This window comes from Seriola lalandi, unplaced genomic scaffold, assembly GCF_002814215.2.
Source record: "Seriola lalandi dorsalis isolate HSWRI2012SDOR001 ecotype SW California unplaced genomic scaffold, Sedor1 jcf7180002054861, whole genome shotgun sequence".
Classification (NCBI taxonomy): domain Eukaryota; kingdom Metazoa; phylum Chordata; class Actinopteri; order Carangiformes; family Carangidae; genus Seriola; species Seriola lalandi.
This window is the reverse complement of record NW_019525414.1, coordinates 2,860,568-2,887,227: the sequence shown is the minus strand read 5'-3', so window position 1 is coordinate 2,887,227 and position 26,660 is coordinate 2,860,568. Positions and strand designations below refer to the sequence as shown.

The window sequence follows — 26,660 nt, the reverse complement described above, 5'->3', positions numbered from 1 at the left end:
TTTCTGTGGGCCTGCAGGGTTTTCTGGCTTAACTTAGTAAGGATAAAAGCTAATGTGTATTGTGTAATTATAATCACTGACACTGATACTGATAGGTTCAGGCTAAATATCTGAATGCCACTCCCACATAAAATGTACCTCAAAGTGCGTGGTCTTTGTATGCTCCAAGAGAGTGGCTTGCACGTAAATATGTAGGAAAAAATATAGAATACATAAAATAAACATAAACACATAAATCTCCCATATCCACTATTGGTCAAAACACCTCCTCCATTTTTCCTGCTATTGTTTAAATTTAGATAATTCAATGTATGTGTTTTAGAAATTAAAGCACAGAGCAAATAAATAAAGATAGAAAATAAAGAAAGGCATCATGGAATCTTAAATTTAATCTAAATCTGTGACTCATCCAGCAGCTGAACACACTCGAGACGTTCTTTGAAAGATTGTTCTCGAAAGTTTGTCCCAACTGCTACAGAAGCTCCCGCAAATGTGTTGCACTTGTAGTTTGCTTTACTTTCACCTTCTGTCCAGTTCATCCTAAACCAGATCCATGGGGTTTAAATCTGAAGGCTGTGCTGCTCTTCGATCATGAGAGGCCACCATCTGCTTCTCTTCCTCTAATATATTGGGCCATTATCTTGCTGTGGGATGAACCCCTGACCAACCAGTCTGTCTTCCTTAGTTATTTGTCTGTTCCTCACCATTTTTACCATCGAAGTATACAGTACTACTTCCTGCAGTACAGTATTGTCCTAATAATGCATCAGAGGATATAGTACTACAGTTTATTTCAGCACTGCTTTTATACAGACAGAGGGTTTATAGGTCATCAACTATATTTGGGGCACCTGCAGGAAAGCTGTAAGTTAACCAATTATTAAACCCTGAAAAAGGGATGTGTTTTATACATGATTTCAGTTTTTGGAGGTTTAAATGTTTTTTTTCTTTTTTATTTACCTTGGGCAGTTTACCACTTACCTTCTCACTGGAGTTGAACTGCTTCAATTTCAATAAAAACTGGAGGAATATGGGGTGTTCTAAAACTTTTGACTAGCACTGTACCTCTCACATACAAATTAGTGAAAACACCTCAAGGGCATGCATTTCACACATATTTGCACGGCCACCCTGCAACGTACACAAACACAAATTCATATTCAAATATTCAAATAAGCTTTATTGGCATGACAGATCAGAAACCTGTATTGCCAAAGCAGTACACACACACACACAAACTCAACAGTGGGGCACAGTTTAATACATCATCATGGGGCATTTTCAGTATAGCAAAACAAGCCCATACGTGTATGTGCGTGCACACACACACACACACACACACACACAGACACACACACACACACACACACACACACACAGCTAGAGAATACCTTTTACCTTTTTCCAGTTTTTATGCTTAACAATGTTTGAAACTGTCTTTTTGTCACTGTCAGTTTGTACTTCGAAGAGGTAGCTGTCACTTCAAATCTGGCATATTTCCCTAGCCACCACAGACACTAGAAGCTCGAGGGGATGGGTATCATATAAATCCTCTTCGGTGCATTTCAGACTCTCTTTCAGAAATGTGATAAAAAATGTAATTTCCACAGGTGTGCACACACACAAACACACACACAAACACACACACACACACACACACACACACACACATACACAGTATGGGGGTGATAAGGGACATAGAGGACGAAACGCACATACATACGTGTGATTATTTACTAAAAGTCCCATATGTGTGTGTATGTATGTATGTATGTGTGTCTGTGTGCGATTACACATACGCGTGCACATGTGACACCTAACACACAGGCATGCATGTTTTGGTGTGTTTGTGTGTGCATCCTGCGACTGCACTTGCATACGCATGCATATGTGCACGCATGACTCTCGCCAAAGTATGTCCACTACATTGCTCGTTTTGTGCCACTGACAGGTCCATATTGGTGTAATACGTGACCACATTACAGATAAGAATCCTACAGCAACAGACCTTTTTGTTAAAGAGTAAGATCCTTTTTATTTAACTAGAAACAGCTGTTTTATCACCATGTTCAAAGCCACCAGCGTCCATTGACAAACATAGTGATTTTATATCACAGAACACGAATTTGCTGTTGGGTCTCTGCCTCAATTAATTGTAGTTTATTTTTTCTTTATTTGCAAGATATTTTTACTCAAGTAAAGGATCTGAATACTTCTGCCACCACTGAAAGTCACACAATAATACCGTACTGCAAGATAAAATTATTGTTTTTATCAGTGGAGTCTGGTGTGTTTTTAAAAGGGAGATGTTTCCAGAGCTCACGATAGGCTCATAAAAAAGCAGAACATCTAGTTATAACAGACTGATCTTATGTGTGTAGAGGTCTGTATGCTTATGCCTCAGGCCTAGTGTGGTTTTAAGGCAATTTAATATGAGCAAACACAGTGAATGGCTGTGCGTAATGGCACTGCACTCTGCACTTATTCACATGCTGTACAGTTTTAATGACCTGAAGGAGAAACTTTTCATACGGTATAAAGTAGCTGTGGACAGCAGATACCGTAAGAACCGCATTCATTGATAGGTCAATGCAGACTGATTTACTGACTTTCCTGCTTCAGACACATTAAACATTATTTTCCTAATCCTGACCATTAAGAGTCACAAGTGAGTACAGACAAGCATACACATGCATGTGTGTGTTAGGAGTCACACATGCACATGCGAGTGCATGGCTGCTTAGTTGCACTAATCACACACAGATGCAAATACATACAGACGTGAGTCTTTTACTAAATAATAATGAGTGTATGTACACGTGTCTCGTTCTCAGTGTTCCTTCCCACCCCACCCCGCCCATACACACACACACACACACACACACACACACACACACATAAATGAAATTGCAGAGGGAATTTTCTGCATAAAGGTTTTGCTTTGATACTTTGTTACATTCAGTGGGTGATTTGCCACCTTCTTTCATCCCCTTTCACATATCTCCCTGGCTGCATAGAGACAGCTGGGTACATAGGCACTTGAGTTTCTTATTCGTAAGGAAATGATTGCGAAAGTAAACATAAAAAAAAACCAGACTCAAATAAGGAGGTTCTGATAATGATTCCAGCCAATGACTTCATGACATTTGAAATGCCAGTAATTGATTAATCTTGAAGTAGTGTGGGTTGTAACCTCCTTTCAGAGGGACAACTACCTCTATTTCATGGTTCAAGAACTCTGCTTTTCTAAGTGAGAAGACAGATTGGCTCAAGGTTAAATGCTTTGGCAAGACAGTCATTAGTGTGCAGCAAGTGAAGGCTGAAAACCTCAACCTCTTGATTTTCTGCGAGATATCTCCCACCCAGACAATTTGGCCCATGGAGCCAGGAGTCACAAATCAATATCAAAGCCCTTGAGTTACACTATTTCAAACTAACATGACTAATTAGCAAGAAATAGTCAACTCTTCTCGTGGAAGTAATTCTGAGCGCTTGCTTGGTATTAGACATACATCATTAGATAATGAGTATCTCTGTCAAAATACTGTTTGTCAGTTCAGCTGCACTCATGAAGACTGCCACAGAAATTGAAAAAACTGCATTTATTCAGTTTTTAAAAACTTGCAGACTTTGTGGTTTCTTAGGGTTTGCTCATATGATCAGCAACAGATGAACACAGTGATATAGTTACAAAAGTTTGATATACAGTATAAAGTAGAAACTGTATATGTACAAATATGGATGTACAGTATATACAAATAGCAACTTCAGGTACAACACGTTAGGAGGATCACAAGTTCAAAACAATATGAGAGCATAAATCATAAACAAACATGGGCAGATGATATGGCAGTATACAGCCTATACAAAATCAAATACTGACAGAACATTGTGTGGTTGGACGAGGGGGGATCTGCTGTGTCTCAGCTCTTATTTTATAAAGGAGAATTACCTGTAGGTATAAAAACAAGATGTTTTTTTTTATCTTAAAAATAGACTCTTCCAGTACTAGACCATTAGGCTCTATAGCATTAAAGGTTCACATCCCACTCTCTTTTCATCAGCTGTTTAATAATGTCACCTCCGCTTGGGTAAGGCAAAAATCTTTCCAGAACAAGTAATCTGAGAATGTAGGCTGACCACATTTCCAACTCTGAAAATTATATTCAGATACATAAAAAACTATATAAACATCAATAGACATTACAAGGAAATGTTCATACTAAATGCATCTAAAAAACTGCCAACATATTTAAATAGTTTTCTATCCACTCCTCATATATTTAGGCTTCTCAAAGCAAACTCAAAACTCAAAGTGTGTCATTGGAAAATTGGGGCCAATGTCTTGTGACCCCATTGTCCTACTTTTTGACATCTGGATTGGAAAAAAATACAGCCAGTGAATGTAAATCACACAGCTATTGTGCTTCCTTCAAAATATATTCGGTGGTGGCATATAATATTTCTATTTCTAATTGCTGCTTTATATTATTTTCACTTTAATCAGAATGAAGCCTGATACAAATCTGTTCTTTGGAATTCCCCCTATGCCTACATTATATGAAATATGAAGTCAACACAAGCCCTGTATGTTTCTCCTCCTGGATCCCATCTGTGAACTTAACCTGTGCTTTCAACATTATTATCCTGCAGCTATACACATTAATCCCTCAATGAGTGAGCAGATATCAGACTTCCTGACAAATTGAAGGCAGCTACCTGTCAAACACCAGGCTGCAAGCACGGATGTACCACTGGGATGTGTGTTTTTTTTTTTCCTCTCCTACTCTCACTGTACATCTGTGACAGTATGTCTTAATTTGTCCATCAAGCTTTTTTTTCAGTTTATGAGCAACGCTTGTCTTGTGAGCTTCAGCCCTTTGAGCTGGAAAGAGGGGGGAACATTCTTGCATCATACTGTTCGATCAATAACGGGGAGATGAAACTGTGGAGATCAGAATTCACTGAACTGAATGCTAAATTTTCATCATGACATATGTTCATATTGCTTGTGTGTTGTGACTAACAGTACAAGAAGCTTAGTGATAATTATCACCTGAGTCTGCAGTGTCTCTCAGCTCCAGTGAGCGGTGACTTTCAGCTAAGTGTTTTGGTGACATGGCCTGCAGCTTGACGGTTCTGTTTCACTTTCTCCACTCTCATTTCATCTTTTTTTTTCAGCAAAAAAGCTCAGATAAACCCAAGGTACACACAACCTGCACAGGCGCCCAAAAGCAGATAAAGTCAGTGACTAGCTGGTGAACACAGTGGAGCATTTAGCAGTTAAAGGGCCTGGTATTTCCCTCAGGGGTTGGCCAGAGTTAAGAGTTAATATTGGACTAACATTCATCAGATGGACACAAACAGGATTCTGAACTAATGTTAATGTTGTTTTTTATCTGTTGGATGTGAACAAGTTTGCCATATGAACTTCAAAGTTTTTCTCTTTTGTCTCGTGGATTAGGTTAATGGATAAACCTTGTAGAAATCCCTGCCTTACTTTGATATTAAACGTTGTACTATAAATACATAGTATGGCTCCTAACCCTTCTTACTCCATAACATGGATGCAATTAAATGTTACATTGTTAGTTTACATTAAATTTGGGGATTTTTTTTTTTCTCTTGTATTATTCTCTTTGGTAGACAGTATTTAAATGTTTACATATACAGCTTAAAGTTATAATATGTAAGTTTTCTACATTAAAATGTCTAAAAATGAGTACACCTTTGTTATATATATTTTTTGAGTTGTGTACTTACGCTATCCCAAATGTTTCCAGCAGACCAAGAGAAATGCGTAATTTTAATCATAGTAATGGTACGTGTCATTTTGTCACCTGTCAATGACATCATATCCTCTATACACATACATCAACGTTGTGGTTTCCTGCCAGAAGCTCAAAATGGACTTTTATCTAGTTTTAAGCCACATACACTTTTTACACCTTGGAGGTCTTCAATTATATATTTGAACCAGATGAAGGATTTTAGTCGTCGGACGTCTGGATCTGAAGTTACCAGAGAAACAAGCTGAGGAAATGTTAGACAGCTCAGCTCACAGCTGCTGCAGACGTCCTGTCCTGTGTCACTGAAGAGCGTCGTCGAATCGCTGATTTTTAAAGTGAAATTGCTTTATTTCTTTACCAGTCTTAATCCCTTGGTCAGTTTGTTATGGAGAGGAGGACACCTCTGTGGATAATTTATCTGTCGATAAAAACCTGCTGAACGTCTGGGTCAGAATTATTAAAAAAACAAAGGTAAACCGTCTCAGTTTCCAGCTGCTCTGACACGTCATGTGTTGGCGAATTACTGATTTTTTAAGGTTATTTTTGCCTTTATTTAGATCGCTACAGTGAGAGAGACAGGAAAGTCTTGTAGAGAGAGAAGGATGACATACGGGCCACGGGTCGGACTCGAACCTCGGTCGCTGCGGCTCGGACTAAGCCTTTGTGGTACGTGCTCTACCAGTTGAGCCGCTGGAACTTGCTTTATGGGTGTCTCTACCAGTTTTAATGCCCTGGTCCATTTGTTGTGGAGAGGAGGACACCTCTGTGGATAATCCAGCTGCTGGTAATAACCTCCTACACGTCTGGTTCATAAGTTATCAAAGAAAACAATCAAAACAAAGGTTAGCAGCAATCTAAGCGTCCAACTCTTCCCTGCCATCTTGGGTCCTCTGCACAGCGTTGGTCATACACTGAACTGTGAAACTGCTTTATTCAGTGCTTTTAAAGGTTATAATCACCAGGTGTGTTTGATTTCCTGAACCACTGACACTGATGGAATCCAAACTTGCAGAAACAACTCCCATGATCCTACGCTATTCTTGCACATCTGAAACTCGCTTTTTCCAGCAGCCACCTCTGTGGGGACCAGTCAAAGCAGAAGCCTATATGGCACACATGATTTACAACAAGACAGTTAGTATGTAGTCTCTCAGCCAAGGTATTACAGCTCTGGACATTTAGCAAGATGGATTGACATTGGCTATTGATTGAATATTGAATTTAAAATTTTGATATGCTGGGCATGCTGGATTAATATGGATGTACATCTCATCAGTAAATAATAGCCATCATGTATTGAGCCAAGCCATGATATAATTAGTATTTTATATTTGAAAATGTGTGCAAAGAAATCTTGTGGAGCCCGATATCATCAGCAGCATTAAATGAACAAAGAAATATGAAAAACACAATCACACAATCTTTCCTGGCCCAGTGCTGCAGGTCAGTAACAGAGAGAATCTCACATCAGGCATCAGTCCTGCATTTAGCTCCAGATCCTTCTGTCCTAAGGATAAACTCCAGTGTGTTATCTGCAACACTGAGCAGGTGACTGAGCTGCTGACTGTGCTTGATTTGATTAAAATGGACTGGCATCATGCAGAGACAAGTGCAGGGAGGATTTGCCCCAACTCAGTCAATGCACAACTCAGTCCACCAGAAACTGCGCCAGAAACTGTGCTTTAACAGATGTTAGAGGGTCAGTATAAAATCCCTCTTCAACTTAGTTACTTCTCCAGAGCATCAATGAAACCAGTTTCACCTAAAATGCAGGTTGAGGAGAAAAATTCTAAAGTAAAAACAAGGTTGTGATGATCTGTGTGACAAGAACACGGAGTGTGTCCAATGTTGAATTGATTTAGCTGCAATCTTTTCATATACAGTCTGATTTACAAACTAGATACTGGCTGTAGCTGGCTTTTTGTAGATGGCTTTTTGGCTAATGATTAGTTTCTGTCTCCAAAATAGCCTCCACAAAGAAACTACCTATTAAGGGCAACGAAAACACAGGTAATTTGCTACTTTCATAGTGTGGCGATACAACATAAGACCTAATTTTTTGGAGCCATTCTGTTGTTTGACTTTACTTTTCAACAAGATTTAATATGTGATTTACTCTCCTAGAGTCACAGGCAGTTCATTTCATCAAGTTAAACATCGAGGAAGAGATTCAGAAGATAACATATGAGCTATTATAGATCTCCATGAAAGCAGAGTGGAGACTCAGTGGCAGATAAAAGGAGCTTGATACCTCACAGTAAGACAAGTACAAATCAGTGGAAATGTTTTAATTATAGACAATATTAACATCATGTGTCTAAAAGAGTGTGTGGCAGAATAATTTTTCCTTTTTCTTGCTCTCAGAGACAGCCCTGAAACTGCTCGTCCCTCTGACCCCTGGCAGCTCTAAGTTGCTCATTACAGCAACTCATTTACTGCCACAGGACAAACATAATTCGTGTATTTAATTGACATCTTCCCAATAACAATGAAAAGCTCATTGTCACACAAGCCTGGTCACATGCAGCATTCGTCCCCATTGAGAGGAGAGAGAAATTAGTAAAAACTGCATGACATAAAATTCAGTTCGTTTTTTCTTCGGAAGAAATCATCACAGTGAAACGATAAGAAAATTTCCCTCCGGCCGTAAGAATTATTACGTTAAGAGATATTCAATCCTGTTTGCAGATATTTGTGTTTAGGGTGGCTATACTATTAAGTTTTCCTTAGAGCTTTGATGTGCCATTATTAGCTATGTGCACGGGTGGCTAAGGATTCAGTAGGTTAATTCAAATATTTCTTTTTCTTTTTGCCTTTCCAAGACTCAGCAGGGCATTCATTAATTTCTTCTGTAATTATCACTCTCCCATTGGCTCAAACAGAAGTAGATTCTCTTAAATCCCACTCAACATTATGAGTGCATTATGAGCCAGAGGCATACAAGTTCTGACTGTTTAAACTTTATGAGCTGGCAGTCTTTCCTGTTTTCTGTAGCAGTAATGATGAGAAACAAGTGCATGATCATATCTCATATTAACTGACAAAGATGTGTCACTACGGGCACAGCTCTTTTGTTTTTTGTGTTTTTTTGTTTTTAATTTTATGTTAATTAGTTATACCATATACAAGGGGTGAAAAAATAATGTTAACACCTCATTAAAAATCGATGCAACCATGAATCATTTTATCACAGTTGCTACTGCTGCTATTGAAGGTGGAATGCCTTTTTTTTTGGCATTTATGCTTTTTTATTGACACTGTAATGACTTTTTTTATATGCCTTTAAAGCACCAGGAGACAAGCAACAAGCAACATCATCTATTACCAAGTTGTCTTTAATTTACACAAAAGCAGTATAACCAACTGTAACTTGACCACAAGTTGAACCAGTTGTGGAAGAAGCATGCTACTCCCATCCTTTTCTTAGGAGACAGTGGTACCATAATTCAAAATACACATTCGTTAAAGTCATGTTTAGGATTTTTCTTAAATAAAAGTACAGAAGCATTAGAAGCAAGTATCAAAAGCAATTTTTTCATCGTGTCACTAAGCCATTCTGCAGAATTGTCAGTTTCAGTTCTGAGATTTATATTACGTTATATTTTATTTTTGGGTTATTACATGAACATGTAAGTAACATATAAAGTTGAAATTCTAAAGTACAAGCACCTCAGTATAGAAAACTTCAAAAATACTTGAGTAAATGTTACTTTCCATCACTGTGATGAACTTACAGTACACAGGGCTGACATTACTGTGGGCTGTGTACAGGCGACTGTTACCTGTGTAATGAGTTACTCTAGAGTTTTAGCTCTTTTTCAATAAGTGCTGATTCTGCATTGTTTTGCCAGGCCTGTGTGTGTTACCGTTGTTGACAGCAGCCCAAGACAATAAAACAATCTCAAGTTTCCCTTCACAAACTTTGGACTCTTATTCATGTTTTTTACTGAAGTAAAAAGTACTTCCAAGTTTTGCTACTTTATAGCGCTACTTCACTTCAGAAGGAATAATTGTACTGCTTACTCCACTATAGGTTACATTTATCTGCAAGGTATATTTTTCAAATCCTTTGCAGTGTGTTGGGTGGTGCTATGCTGCTGAATAAGTGATGTTACCAAAACCCTCACAGGAACAACTAAATCAACAGAAGTGTGAGGGACATGTCAATCAAGCAGAGTCTGGACAGGTCTACACAGAGAGGAGCTCTCATTAGGAAAGGTAAGTGAAAACACCTGTGTGTGGGTGTGGAGGGGGCTTTACGATTATACATACAAAATATATGACCATTCATAAAATATGATGCAGTCATAATTAACAAAACGATCAAAGATTACAATAAGTAGATACAGTTCGCTCTACCTTAACCTATAAAATGCTGCACTTTAATGCATCAGTAGTATAGTATATACAATTGTATATATATTTAGTAATAGTAGGCCTATAGTATAGTGAAATACACAAGAGCCACATCATTTTGATAATAGCCTATACTTAAAGTGTTTTTTTCTTTCTTTTGCGTAGGCTAAGTAGAGCTTCCAAACACCTATAATTGCTATAATAAAAGAAACATGTTTAATTTCTGCTGTTGTTACTACCCAGAAACAAACACATGGATAAATAAATAAATAAATAAATAAATAAATAAACAGCATCTTCAGATAAGAAAGATCATTTACAGGCTCGTGAGTCCTCGTGAGGACAGGGCGATGAGGAGAAGGTGGTGCAAACCTGCAGCGTGGAAATAAATAAATAAATAAATAAATAAATAAATAAATAAATAAATAAATAAATAAATAAATTACAACTAGGCTTCATATCCACCTCTGATGTCCCATGTGCCACTGCCGCCGCGCGCGCAGGCAGCCACAGTCCTCCTCCTGTGGACGAGCCGGACGCTGAGACTGAACACCGACGCAACCAGACCGTGAACACTTTTTTTCTGCCCGGCCCCCTCCCAAAAAAACCCCCAAAAAACAAAAAAAAAAAACATTGTTCTGTGAAATTTTAAAAACCTTCACACCGCACAATTCCGTTCGAAGAAGCCACCGCTGCCGGGTTTGGTTAGTATCAGCGGTGCGGGCAGGAGAGCCACGGTTCCCTCAATGAACGTACCGGAGAACGGAGAGTGTGGGGAGCGGAGGAGCAGGCTGCTAGCAACTAACCCCGACTCTAAAAACACCGAAGGGACTGAGGGTGGAAAGAGTGAACGCTAACGTGTTGGGTAGCTCGTCCTAACAACAGGGTAAAGACACGAGAGGAGTTTGGCTCCATTTCTACGGGAACGAGTTGGGGAACCGAACTTAACTGTCGCCGTCGTACTCGATGCTGGGAGCTACTGGGCTGAGGCAGGAGTGAGGAGATGCGCGGTGTAACATGGATATCCGAGAAGGGATAAACATCAGCAAACACCGCAGGGGACTTTCTCAGGTAAACAATTACAACTGTTTGCTTTCTCTGTATTCTGTGTAAAATCTTATTTCCATTCCCCCCGAACCGTTATTGCTTGTTTTCGGTCAGTGCAATCATCAGGCTGTCAGTCAACACAAACTTCCACTTATGCCATCGAAGATAATTACAGTGCAAAACCTCATATTTTAGACATTCAATAAAACTATCAGCATGCCGACTGTCATGTTTGGGTTATTGGACTATGATTATGTTTTTTCTCTCTCTCACAGACAATAGTAGGCAGCACACCGTTGTTAAATCATGTTCGGCGTGTAATTGCACATGTCATATTTGTGCTCATGCCTTTATGACCACGCGTCAATTAGAAAAAAAAAAACCCAGTTGTCCATTTCTCACTTGAGTTGTACAATTTCTATATTAAACATAATAACATTCTCTATGTCCTCTAATTGCCATGGTCATCACTTAATCCATGTATCTCTTCTGTAACGGGAAACAAATCCACCTAACAATTCTTGCTCATTTAAAACCTCTGGCAGACCTCATTTGACTTCAGTGATCAACAGGGGATTGGACTCAGTCCAGTCACATCATCCCGGACTGTCTTTGATTGCACCGAGCACCAAGCTTGATTGCAGTTCAGATTGTCTGAAGTCCTTTAGCGCATGACTCAGTTGGAAATAGTTATTCTCATGTGTCCATATGTCAGAGAGGGAGCTGCTTTGCACATTATGATTCTGCTATTAAGTAAATTATTTGTGGCTTAGGAATTAGACATGGTTCTTTCTATAGTTAAGTCTTACCTGTGGCAAAATGTGTTTTGCCTCATTTCACCCCCTGTTTGCAGGGAAATCTCACTGTCTTTAGTTTCATGTTGAAAGTGTGCCAGCTGGATGTTCTTTGGGCATAACTGTTTCTACCCAAAGGTAAGGTTTAGTTGCTTCCAGTAAACGCTGCTCCTGAGTGCAGTTACTCCTCTTACCTTTTCTTTTTCAAGTGTCTGGAATAGTAGAGCTACTACACATCTCCTTGGGGAAGTGTGTTTATGGCAGGACACCTTTCTGATGATGTCACTGGGTCAGGAAGAGGAGGAGGGTGGAACATGAAGTTCATAGCACCCCACTAAGTGGAGCCTGCTCTGCATGAGAACTGGAGAAATGCACATGCACCGAGGAAGGCTGATGCAGACAAAATCATGTGCATTATGATGTGTTCAGGCAGGGATTGTCGTGTTCTAGGATTTTATCACAACTGGTAAGCATTGGTAGAAGGGTGATCCACAGGATTTCTGTTACTTCATGTCAAAACAAAGGAGTGTAGCGGACCACCAACATTTGAACTGCAGAGTTAAACTGTAGGCTATAATCTTTTATTCAATTTAAGTACAACTGGAACAGTAGCAGTTACGGTTCAAGGGAACCTAGTAAATTCTACAGTATATCTTCTGTGACTCTTTGCAGTAATATACAGTCTGTTAGCTGAACAGCAGCAATACAAAACTGTGGCCATATGCTTACCTATTGCCTTAAAGGGTTTAAAATCAACTGCCCGGATTTGTATGAATCAGAATGCAGATAATTTCCCCTGCATCCAAATACTTAAGTATTTACACATGTTGTTTTTGCATTTTGTCATGCACACCAGGCACCGCTCAGTGGGGGAACTCTAAAGTTCATGTTTCAACCTCCTCCTCCTTTTTGAGTCAGTGGCATCCTCAGAGACGTGTCCATCCATAAACATAATTTTCTGCTGGCAGTGAAATATCAGTAAAAATGATTTTCTCTGCTCAAGAAATGTCTGAAATGTATATATGTGATATGCTACTGTGCAAATTATTGTCTAATGCTCAGATTTTACGATGAAATACCATGGAACAATGACTGTCTACAGCTCTGTTTTCAGCTGCACATTATGTACTATTCCTCAGTGTGTATTGAGTATGTAGCGTGTTTACACTAGGAAAAAAACAACGTATGTTATACATAAAAAATGCAACCACGCAGACAAAATAGACAATAGATATAGGAAAGACATATCTACTTGCTGTTCCAAAGTTGTAGTTTGGTTGATAATCACTGCACGTCTTCTATGAAAAAAAGAAATACATGTTCACGTGTTTTGTAGTAACCGCCAAAACAATGTAGTGTAACATTAAACCTTATTCTTTATGTACTGTTAAATTGGGCCACAGTGTATATCTTTTTACAATACAGTACAGTCTTTCAGGTGTGTGGCAGTCATAGTGCTACCAGTTGGGATAGATGCCTGAAGCCACCGTGCTCACAGTCACTTCAGGTCTTTTGTCTGTAAGAGGATGTTTTATCTGTAACGGTAATAACAGCATGCATTTCTCTGTCATGGACATCAAATTGCCTCCCATGATAACTGCTACCAGTTTTTCACCAAAGACCCAAATCTGTGTATTTAAGGAGCTATTAACTGGCAGGCTCTTAAATCCTAATGGGATCCTTAATTACTACCTTAGAAAGGCAGGTGCACTGGCATTGTCAACCACTTGTGCCTAAATAAAAACAGAATTAGTCCGAGCTCGCATCAGCTCTAAGACAAATAGACAGTATGTTTGCTGCAAGTGCCCAATTAGAGTGATTAAAATCTGGGCCATCCCAGTCACATGTAGGTTTTCACTAATAAACAAGTAAGTAACATCCATTTGTCACTTCACTCTTATCTGTTTGTTATTTTAGTGCGCATACAATGAAGTAATTGCTTGAGGTTTAACCATTCAATCATTAATTAATAATAATAAGAATAAAATAGTAAAGGATGTTCAGAAACTTTTTGATACATACATCTAAAATGATGTGTAAATTATAGTATGTGTGTATCATTATATTAATACTTGGAGCTTGGAGCATGTGTGTGAGCAGGAAGAACCTTTTCAACACACTCAGTTGGTCTTGTCACAGGGGAGAATGGGAGGAGCGTTTTCGTGGAGTGCCCCTGGTGCGGTCTGGAGAAATGAAGAAGCTGGCATGTGTTATGTCATGCCTCCGGCTTGTGTGCTTAGATCAAAACACCATTAGTCTCTTTGTCTTGTGCCACTATTTGAGGTAGAATCTTGGCTGGGGAATATGTTGGCACTTCCGTGACTCCCGTGGTTTGCCATTTGTGAGGAAGGAAAAATAAAAATGGGGTTGGCACATATAAAAGCATCAACTCAGAAGTTTTGAGCTTATTGGTTATAGCTGCATAGGTTCGTAAAAAGCAAGATTGGCAGGGGGAAGTTAAGTTTTTTTTCTGACTTTTTTTTTTATCTCTGTGGAACTTGTGGAACTCTGTGGGAGTCAGTACAAGCAAAAGCACCTTCAAAACACCTTTGAAAGTACTTGAAAGTACTTGAAAGTACACTCAATCTTTTCATGTTAAAATTGTACAGGAGGCTAAAAACATGTTTTATGGATCCAACAGATATGACACCTACTTAACACATAGCAACGGCCGTGTCAGTTCTACGATGAAAGAAAAATATCCGCAAAATCTGTAAACCTTTAAAGAACAAAAGTATAGTCTTGGTCAAGTGTATAACAGGCACCACTGTCAAAAAGCAAACTGAGAAAATCGTAATTGCTGTCTTTAAACTGTGTACAGTGTACAGTATATTTTTAGTCATGGAATATTTAGTGTAAAAGAACCCGTACTGGAACTGCAAGATAATATCATCTGCTAAGGACTTGATATCATTATCACTGCCACTCTTCCACAGAGCTGCTTGGTAAATCTTTGATTCATGTGTGTGGTGAATCAAAGTATGCAGGATTAGGGAGAAATTTCACGTTCCCTACTACTACTAGTCTCAACGCCAGCACCACCAGAAAATGAATTTTAGATGACTGGAGGCACTCAGAGCCGTGAGATGAGCCTCACATGCAGGAAAACACTGATCCAGCTGGTGTCTGCAGATCAAGTGAAGTCACAGCTCAGGTGATTAAAGATGCAGCATTGTATGCCATTTTTCCTGGTCTTGTCTCGTTCCTGCAGAGTGTGGGAGTCTGGTCTCATTCATGATTCAGAGCTCGGGTGGGGGAGGTTGGGGGGGTGGAGGGGTGTGAGTGAGTGTGTGTGTGTGGGCTGCTCGTGCATTTTAGTGTGAATTTTTATCTTCATCTGGACTCTTCAACCAAAGGGACCCGGAGTACCCTTCTATTAATACATTTTTGAGCCCTGAAAAATTGATGGCAGCGGGAAAATCGGATGTAGCGGAGAGGGTCGAATCAGCTGACATCACTGTCATCTTCTGCGGCTGACTGAACTAAAATCTGTGGTTTATCAACTCCAGCTGGTGCTGTCAGAGGAGATGAGGAACAGAGGTGTCACTTTGACAACACTGAAATTTGGAGGAGCACTTTGTCTCCACAAATCTGAAACCTGCTTCAAAGCAGCTGCATTTCCTCAAACGTCAAATAAAATGAAGCGCTCAGTTTCACACCCAAGCTTTCTGCTGTTGCAGTACATAGCGTTGATTCCATGTGATTAGATGACATTCTAGTATTGCTGCACCAGGGAACGGACTAGAGCTGCAATTATTCATCCATTATTCGATTTTTCGATTGACAGGAAATTAATCAGCAACTATTGTGATTAATTGTTGAAGCCATGGGTGGCATGGCGCTGCAGTGGTTAGCACTGTCACCTCACAGCAAGAAGTTTCAGGGTTTGAACTTTGCAGTTGGCGCCTTTCTGTGTGGAGTGCGCCTGTTCTCCTCTTGCGTCCAAAACCTAAAGCCGTTTGATTTGTAGTTGAGTAAAACAGAGAAAAGTGGCAAAGCCTGAATAAGCGAACGCTCAGCGTCTTGGCTGCTGTGTATATGTGTTGATGGATCTTCAAAGGAAAAAAAAAAAGGGGATGTAATATTCATGTCTTTACTTAAGACTAGACATCATCTGAGATGTTGCTTATTATGATAATGTGACATTTGGGCAATTTACACATTATTCCTTCAATCAGGAAATATTTATGGAAATTTTACCTCCAGATCATGAAGTCAGAGATGACAACTCTTTCAGATCTTCTCATCATGACTTGCTTCTAATTAAAATGTTTTGATCTCACAGCATCAATCACCTGTGTTTTGGCACAGAGTATTTTTAAATTTTTTATTAAACTAATGTCAAATCATTTGAATTCGGCAGATACCACTTATTTCCTCTCGATATTTACAAGTTGTACAAGTATGTTTTGTAAGTACTTGAGTTGAAATGTCAGTTTCAGAGTGATGAACATGAGGCTCTTGATGGATTATGCTATATGCAGCTTCCCCATGTCAAGGTCAGCACTAGTTAAATTATTAGTCAGACCGAAAGAAAGTATGTAAATCCGTGTCCATATGTTATCCTCCATTTATGCCATCTGCATTAGTAGAATGAGGGGCTGGAGTCATCACTGTCGTGTTACATTTAAATGCAGTGACATTTATACAAATTGTTGAAATGTTTAGGCCATGACTGTCACTCCAACCTTGGTCATTTTCCATTTTTCAACCACTGCCTTTTCCCAAAGACATGAAAGAGAGCGGAACTTGAAAGGAAAAGTTTGAAAGCCTTTCCTATCATTAACTTTCATCTCATACAGCAAACAAATGAGAGATTCGGTTTGGGATGAAAGTAAGTCAATGGCCTTGTCACTACCTCTTAAGGTCACAAGGGTAATTAATTTGTACTGAAGAGGAAGTCAAATACTGCCATGGACACTCCTAACTCCCCTAGCCATCATCTTAGCGCTGCGCTTCTTTGGATCAAAAGGCTGTCTTTTATCCCCTCCACTAACCCTGCTGTCTGATGTCTCCTGTCTCAGGGCCTGTGAGTAATAGAGATCAAGAGATGACAGTTAGAGGCCGACAGATACCTGCTTTTATGAATGGGGTGTCGCCGTAGTTCACACGTTCTGGTCATGTTGGCTTGTGGTGCTGGAACGACAGGATAAATTAATTTTAGATGACCACAGTCTCAAACACTTACATGGCTGACAAAACAATTACTTGAACATTTTTTTGAAGATGTCAAGCATTTGTCACAAGTACATGAGTGTTAAATTGTTAAAAATAAAACTTGATAATTTGCCTAATTTATTCTACATATACGTGTCAGATGTTGTCCAAACATTTAAATAACATGGCATAGGTGTGAAGTTAGAATATAAAGTTTTGTTGGAGGGCTCCTCTTGAGTCTTTTAAAGACATTGTGTGGAGGTAATTTATTCAGCGCATCTCTCACAATTATTCCCTCAAAGGAGGAGCACTCCAAAAATATCCAGGAGCACAAGAAGGGAATTTGAAGTCTCTCTGTTTTATTATTAAAAGCCAACATTTACTCATGACATTTGCATCCTAATAACTGCAAGATAAGTTGGAACTAAGATGACACTCTAAACCCAATCTCCATAATGAGATTTATAGGGGAAAAGCATTGCCTTTAATGGTTTAGTACACGCAGAAGGAAGAGTAGTGTAGGCGAATGTGTCAGGGACGCAGTTGATATATTCATATAAGCATCAGTATGCTCTGTCATGCCTTCCAGTGGTATAAAGATAAGAGGCATACAGATAAGTGAGAAACTATGAAACTGTAATCATTCAGTTGTCTCTGCTTTTTTGGCACTTCCCTCTTGATAGACTATACTGTATGTTCTTATTAATTTTTCCTCTCGTTTATTTCAGCATGCTGGTGGTGTGTAGTCAGAGGAAACTGTGCCATCAGTCAGTTAAATGTACCAGGGAGAGTCAGTTCGAGCAAAGACAATGGCTAATTTCCTCTCTTCATCCTTCTTCACTCCATAACCAGCCTATAACATGCATCCCATTTGTCTGCTGCTGTACCAGTGAGTGTCACAGCCATCAACATGTTGGGGGTGTATTTAGACGAATAAATACATCACCGTTTATCAGTGACAGGAGGAATACGTCTCATTATGATGTCACAACTTTTCTTTTTTTGAGACTTCATTTGAGTCTAAGCAGGGATAAATTACGGTTTAGTCCTTGAGAAAATCAATTGTGTGAGTCTCCCGTGGGGACGGAAAATGGTTTTGCGCTGCGTACAGTCAGCTCTTTATGTCAGAAATACATAATCCCCCCAGCTCAGACGAATTCGAGGAGCCAGGACAGTGCTTTATTACTTGCCAGGGATGTGTCTGACAACCAGCTTGCTTTTTGTTTTGTCTCAGCAGGTTTGAGTACAAGCAAGCAATCCCTTTATGTTTCTCTTGCAGACACAATCCCTATTATGCAATGTTAAGAACACTGAAGCAAACTGCACAGCACAAGTGTGCACAAGTGCTTTGTAAGTGCTTTGGTTGGACAAATCATTTTCTGAGTTTGCACAAGGCAGCGCAGCTTCTTGATTATTCTCACAGATACATTATACCAAGGCTGTCACAGTATCTGCAATTCAAAATAGAGCTGCTACTAAATTTCACCTAGACCTGAAAAGTGTTTGCAGAAATTAAATGTAATTAGCTTAGATTTTTTTTTTTTAGGTTGATGATTTTTTCGGGTCACGATATGATTGATAATTGGTTTTACCATGCTCTTGTGTTTTATATCATAAAAGTCACTGCCCAGCAAACGTGGACAATTACTGTATGTGAACGTCTAATGGATTTCCCCTCCTTTTCCTTTTCATTCGACAGACGAACGGTGAAAGTGCTGGATAAGACAAAGCCAGGATTCTACACACTTGTGATTGGATGTGAGCTTGTGTTGACCTGAGACCATTGAAATGGAGTTGCTATGGAAACTTATACTGCTGCTGTCATTGGTGGACTGTCTGACAGGTAAGCCTCCCAAACATACACTTTTTTAAAAAGTTTTTAGCATTGGGGCTTTGAATTGTTATTTCCAGATTTTATTTTCTTATGGCCTTAACATACAGAACAGATGGCACTTAAAAGTCAAATGGAAAACAAACAGGTTTTATGGCATAGCGCACCCGAAGCTTTCTACCAAATTTATAAATGGTAGGACAGATTCATGTTGTTGTGTTTTCATAGGCAGCTCAAGGCAGCAAATTAACATTCTTTCAGATGCACATAGCAGCTATCTCTGTTTTTTCCAGGCAGTGAATTCTTTCGGAAAAGAAAAAGCCAGGTTTCTATCTCTGAAAGACAGGCCCTATCTAGCTATTGAATGTGCAGTCATTCATTTTAAAGAGCACCTCAATTGTTACTCTAATTGAGATTGCACTAGTAGTAGTACAGAAATCTTGTCATTGATCTTGCCTTTAATGAGAGACCTAATTGTCCTCTCTTTTAAAATGTTCAGGGTCAAATGTTAGTTCTCTTCAGAATGTCAGAGTCCGGGGCTGAGAACAAGATGAATAAGGGCTTTGTTGCATGAGCACGGTATCTTGAGGAATGAGTAATCTTTCATGTTGCCTTGCTCCAAATCAGCAGCCCCTCCTCGCAGCTGGGACCTAAAATAATTAGTGTGCGTGCGTGTGTGTGTGTGTGTGTGTGTGTGTGTTTGCTTGTGAATGTCGCTGTGTGTATTTGTTTGTGCATGAGCGTCTCTTTTCAAAGGCACAACAGCATGTCGGCACCTAAATTTGCCTACATGGCAATTAGCACCACTTATCACTAAATCCAATACACATCAGTTGATGTCTAATGAGGCTTTCCTCAGGGAACTGTGAGTCACTGTGGGATTAGGATCTACACCACAAGTCTGGATCACATATTATGTCCTACTTAGGCATTCTGTTAAATATACAGAGGAGTGAATGTCTTTGGCATTGGTGGGAATCCTGCCATAAACCTCTTGATCTCAGATAAACAGCTTCAAGGAAACAGTTCAAGTCCGCAGACTTGACTCCTTGTGCTGCACACTAGATCCCAGCCACAAACTTTACTGTTGCAATGATGAGGTGCAGAAAATGCATTCAGAGTTATCTATTCAAGGCAAATTAGTGCTTAACAAGGAAGCAGAAGGCAAATCGTTTCTGAAAAGCATTGTGTTGCACAGCCCTTGCCTCACTCTTAAGGCTCGCGCTCACAGTTGGTAACACAGAGTAACTGAGCATTAATATTCAGTATGGTCTTACATTACATATGCTCTGCTTGCAAGACAACTATGGCACAATATAACGATAGACCTCCAAAGCCTCTGTGTTCTGAGAAAGACATAATAAGCATTTTAGTATGCAGACACACAATACTGGGTAGAAACAGCCCAGTGTGAGGTTGTTAGATAGGTGCTGCTAGGTAGGTTATTTATGACTTGGAAGTGTTTTTCTTAAAACAGTAGGCATCGGCTGTGTGGGAGAGCAGTGGGGGCCAAGGGGAAGTCATTCCCATAGTGAGTTCATATGGAGTTAACCAGCCTCCCCTCCATCCCTCCCCCCCGGGGGTCTGAATGGCCTGAGGCAGGGGCGTGTGCTGTACCGTATGCGTGTTTGTGTGAATGAGTGAGAAAGAGCATGGGAGCATAAAAAGAGACGTATAGGTAGAGCTGGATGTGGTTTGCCCCACATGGGTACAGCTAACCTTCACCACTGCAAGCCACTTCCAGCCAGGGATCAGCAGTCTTCATCAGACAGAAGGGGTTTCATCATTGGCAGAGTGTGTTCACAAAGATTTTTTTTTACCAGGACACTTCTTATAAAGTAACTGATGACGATTTGTAAGGTCTGAACAGAGGAGATGGAATTTCTATTGAGTTGACACAATATAATATTCAAAAACACTCAAATATATCAAAGAGATAATGTACAATGTCTGGTTATTAGGGAAAAATAAGCACCAGGGAGGGAAATAAAGACCCAGCTGTGACGCTCGCTGTATGTATTCTCCCCTACTTCATAGCCACTTGCCAAAAACATACATCATTTGATACACAATATTAATTTCCAAACATTTCACCACAAGCTGAAACATAATTGGCAGCAGTGCATTCACAGAAACATCTGTAGTTGGCATTTCAAGGCTACAATTTAGAAGCACTAGATACAGAAATATGAACATATCCAGTAAAACTGCTGTTGAGGCTCTAACCAGTAATCAAATGTTTTGTGCTCAGAGAATAATTCAGAATTAACATCAGAGAAACCCATGGTTAGGTGAGTGGGTATGTACAATTTTAGAGGAGTGATGCATTTTTGGCAAATGGTGTTGATGTTTAATTTGATGAAAAATCAACAAAATCTCCAGGACTTGTTGAAAGTGAAGTGATATGATTAAATGTCTAGTGTTCAGAAATCACTCATCTCAGACTGTTTTTATAGGCCAATCAGAACTAAGCATTCAACAATGAGTCTTCATTTAGCTGCTGAAGTGCTTCGACACAGCAGCCGTGACAGTTATGTTAAATTACAGGAGGCTGTGGTTGTGCTACTACAAACCTGTAAACCATTAAAGGAGAAGTTCAGATTTTTGTCTCTATCTTTTGACATGCTCATATAAAGAAAACAAGCGTAATTAGTCACTGAAATTGTTCCTCCTGTTATCTCAGTGCAATTGATAAAGGGAAAAAAAATCCTCATTCTTAGTAAATACATGGATTTTGAAGGTAGTATGAGGCTTCAGCAGTCTGAGCTGGTCCAATCAAGTGGGTGCCTTCCATCATTTTAGTGTCAATAGTTAGGGCTGCCCAATTAATCGAAATAATGTCGAAATTTGCAATAAGGCCAAGTGCAATATCCAAATTGCAGAAGCTGCTATTTTTTTGATGAAGGTAAAATGTCTCATAACAGACCATAGCATTGTGGTGCTACAGAGATGCCCCAGCTTACATTTTATGCAAATGCAAAAATGACCATTTCAACTGAATTTCATTTCAACTCAGACTATCTATCTATCTATCTATCTATCTATCTATCTATCTATCTATCTATCTATCTATCTATCTATCTATCTATCTATCTATCTATCTATCTATCTATCTATCTATCTATCTATCTATCTATCTATATCGCAATCACAATATATACCAAAATAATTTCAATACGATTTTTTTTTAACATAATTTAGCCCTAACTTTAGTGAAAAATCTTTGTTACTTTGGACAGACAGACAAACAAAAATAGAAAATTTGTACTAAAAAGACCAACTTTGGAAAATCTATTACACTGAAATTGCATTAGGAGGTCACCCCAATTAAGTTCACTTACTTGTACTTACAGTACCAGACAAATCTTACAATTTTATGCCCACTCCTGTGCATTTAAAGCAGGTTCCTAGTGATGATAGTGAGTGAAAATGAAGGGCTGCTTCTGGCCAGCAGTATAATCTTCTAGAACTACTTTTACTTTGCTCTGTATCCCTATGTGTGCATTCCAGGGATGACTGGAGTTTCAAATATTGACGTACTTCATTGATTATCAGAACATGGCAAAGCCTTTTAGGAATCCTTAAGCAAGGATTTTATTGCATCTTTGAAGTTCTGCATATGTGGAAGATGTGGAATATTCCCCAGTGATTCTTCCTCCCATAGCCAGCTGTATTTTCTTCATCAAGGAATGAAAAATCATCCCGTTTGAATGTGTTTGCAGTGTAGAGTTAATTATAGATCCACAATAATTAGCCTGTACTGTGTATTATTTCTTTTAAACGCATCACTGTCAATCAAACAGCAACATATATTTTGGCAGGATGGATCCATTGGGCTGTTTTATACATCTATTATATGTATGTGTCACTGTCCCCTGATGCTTAAGCTATGAGTCTGTTAATATTACTCTATGTTGATCTGAACATTTTAAATAACAGCAAAGACATGACAGTAATTAGTTGCCGTCAGATTTTATATTTATAAGAAAGAATCAAAGATTTATTTTCAGCACTCATCTCTAACCTCTTTAATTAGAGGGTGTAAAAAATGTATGTCACATTTTTGATTTTATTTTTATTTTACATTTTATTAGCAGTATTCATGAGGTTCATGTGACATTATGTAAGAAATATTGATAATGTACAAATATTCACTCCATATGCTGCTTTGTTAGAAAATGAAAACCACTAATGTTCAAAATTCACAATTATATAAGTTTACTATGGTTAGGAACATTATGGTACAGTTTTATACCATGATGAATGTTTCCATTAGTGTGTAGCACAGCAGCTTGTAAGTGACAAATAACCTTCTAACCAATCTTGGAGAGGAATAGGAAGGGATATTACTACAATTAGATGACAAATGGCATTCTCAGAAGCAGTATGTTCCTGGGTTTATGTAGACATTCAATAGAGAGAGCAACAACAAAAAAATAGCTTTAATTTGCCTTTCCCACATATGGAGTTGGACCTAATCAATTTCTATGTTTCCCCAGTGAACATGGCATTGGATACTCCTGATACAAGGGGTGTTATTGAATTTCAGTTGCGCTAGCTTTGATTAAGTAGAGAATGGTGTGACATAGTTGGATATTGGTTGGGAATGTGTTGGCGGCATTCCTCTCTTTACAGACTGTGCCACTGACTTTGTAATTAGTTTAATTAGCGAGAGTCTGCTGTACAGTACAGTACACCCTAGCGTATAGTCACAGCGGTAAAATATTGTATAAATTTGACTCTGTTTCTTTGCATTGGTTTCTAATGATTTCTCTCTACATCTATAGTACTGGAATCATGTGGCTATGTCCACTCACAATTTTTCCGTCTCCACTATTTTACTGGTGAAATGTTAAATTTTTGTATTTTTTCAAGAACCTTGAGAAACAAGTACGACAGATATTTCAAACATTTGGACAATATGTGATTGGAATCTACATGTTGGTTGAAGCACCCCAAAACCTTCCTCCTGGTCTGGAGTAACATTTGCTGCCCCTGAATGAGAGACCTTAAAGGTGTACCTTATCGGCCTGAACAGAGGGGAAAGATGCTTTAAAAAGCAAGATTGGCTTTTTTTTATTTGATGCATAAAACCCTGAGCTGAAACGAATGGATTTGGGACCTCACAAACGACCGATACCTCCCCCACAGCCGACTCCCCATGTGCCTGTTTATTCATGCTGAGGTAAGCTGGAGGAATTCATTTGCTGTCAGCTAGTATTGAATTTGAGATTAGTTTTTATTTCAGCCTCCAAAACAGCTCCCTCTGCCTTCCACTTCTGCCTCGATGCTGAGTCTTGTGTTGTCTGAGGAGCCTTCGAAAATGGCTGCACATATCACCATCTGGCAGCAGGTGACAGATATGAGGGGAGGCGGCGCATTTTTTTTTAAAAGATCCTTTCATAATGACCTCCATCTCTGTCATGCGGCATTGTGCAGTCAACTTCCTGTTGGGATTCTGGATCAGTGCACCTCTCTGATAGAGCACTTTTTCATCATTCTACTGGGTGTGCTCGGGGGTGCTCTGGGGTGGACCTGCAGTCAGATTTTGACATTCTGGTTTTGACATGATCTTAAAATAGGTAACAGTCTGTCAACTGTAATTGTCAGTGTTGATTTTAAAATTTGAAACTTTCATTACTTACATAACTCAGACATGTTTCCTGTATGCACCAATGGCCTGGTCAAGCCAATAAGTATTCCACCAAAATTAGATCTTCCTGGGAAAAAATAATAAATCCCTCAATGTCTGTGGAGCTCACTCTGGAGCGGGCCTGTTTGTGTGTAGCACCTCAATGTTTGATTACCAGAAAGCAAAGCAGAAAAATTATTCCGCTTTCCCTACCACATCTTACATTCATTCCCGTTAGGGCAACGAAAGAGTTTCAGAGAGTTTGCATCAGTTTGAACTGAGCCCCCAGGCACAGCCCGCGGAGCTCAATCCCTTCTCATTATCCTGACACTCACTCACCATTATAATAACAGTTGCCATGGTGCTGCCAAAGATCAGGTCACTTCAGCACTGCCATAATCGAGAGTACAGGCTGCAACCAAATATCTATGTTGATTAATTTCCCATTAATTGAATATTGAGTTATGTTTGTGTACTGCAGTCCACTTAGGGATTGAGTAAGAGTGCAATACACACCGAGGCTATGTAAAACCGTACTGACAGGCATGGCTCAGTGCGTTCAGGGTGTTTGCAGGCGGGGTAATGCAAGTTGTTCTGTAGCAGGGTAACATCAGTAAAATAAACAATACAACTCCTTCAAACATGTGAATGAATGTTAAAGCCTTAACTACATTGTCATTTACATCACAGGCCACGTAATTAATAATAATACTATTTAACAGTATAGAAAACACTGACTTGAAGTGCGTTCAAGCAAAAGGTTTTTACAGGTTTTATGCTGTGTTTATGCAGAATTACACAAGTTAATACTGGATGAATGTATATACATACTGTATGTATATATAAAGTATGTATACATTACTTAATTAATTTTAATCCAATGCTTTGTTGTTTCTTTCTGATTTCTGAATTGCTGTGAGTCAAAGTGCTAATTAATAACTAAAAGGCTGGATAGGGTTTCAGGGCTGCCAGCTGAATAACCCCAATTTAAGCATTATTCAAAAAATATGCTGAATATAAATGTTTGTTACTTGATAACAGAAATCATTCATCAATTTAATACGGCAAAGCAATTCAAATCATGTTTACTGCACGCTTTATCATCCCAGCAAGTTTGTGTACAACAAGTGTGAGGATTTGTGTTTGAATATGTGCTGTACAAGAAGTGTCTTCTGGTAATCAATCATCTCTCAACGCTGCAGCGAAGGACACGCTTCATCTAACAAAGATTATAATTAGGAGCCCTTTTATTCTGTGTAACTTTCTGAGAGGTTTATCCTTGTGGAGAGGAACAATCAGTGTACAAGGTCCCTTGTCAAACATTCCCACCCTCTCAGAGAGTTATTTTGAGTCTTGAGGATAAACCTGTACTCCCTGGGCTTCAGGGACTTGAAAACGCTACCTGTCTCTCATACAAATTAGTTTGTATGCCTATAGAATCTTCCCACTTCTGTACCATTACAGAAATGCAAATATATTCTGACAAATCCAAATGAATTCCCTTTCCATCACAGAAAGAAATGTTTATTCCAGTGGAGTGTTGACTACCCCATGGGTCACTGTGGGTTTTGCCTGCACAACATGCTGTTGTCTGTGTCTTTGTTCTTACAAAAACAATGAATCAACAATGCTGTAATATCACTCAGGGAATTTAGAGCTATTGTACAAATATATGTGCTGTGCTGTATGTATTGTATATTTACAAGTTTTTCGTCCTTGCAGAACACCACATGATGAATAATTATGATAATGATAGTGATAATAATGATAACAATAGTCAGTGTCTACTACGCATATGTTCACAATGAATTACACTGGAAAAGTGCAATTCAAAGCAATCTTCAGGCAGCACCTGTGATTTGTTGTATCATGGCAAGATTGCATTATAAGTAATAATGGGTAGTTTGGATGATATTTGAAATAAAAGCTATTTTTTGTTCCACTTCCGCGGAACAAAAACCAAACTGTGTTGAAAGAGCACAAGACACAAAAACACAAAACAACCCCTTTCTCAATATTTGGAAAATTGCTCTGAAAATGATAGGCTTTTTTCT

General features: G+C 39.0%; 1 protein-coding gene across 2 annotated transcripts in view; it reads left to right on the top strand.

Annotated features, from left to right (window-relative positions):
* The first annotated feature begins 10,638 nt into the window (after positions 1-10,638).
* Positions 10,639-26,660, top strand: part of cntn3a.1 (contactin 3a, tandem duplicate 1) — a 72,411-nt gene continuing 56,389 nt past the window's right edge. For both annotated transcript variants that reach the window (XM_023427705.1, XM_023427704.1), the window contains exons 1-2: positions 10,639-11,216; positions 18,843-18,986. In XM_023427705.1, the coding sequence (XP_023283473.1) occupies positions 18,932-18,986 (55 nt within the window). In that variant the 5' untranslated portion in view covers positions 10,639-11,216; positions 18,843-18,931. The remainder of the gene's footprint in view (positions 11,217-18,842; positions 18,987-26,660) is intronic.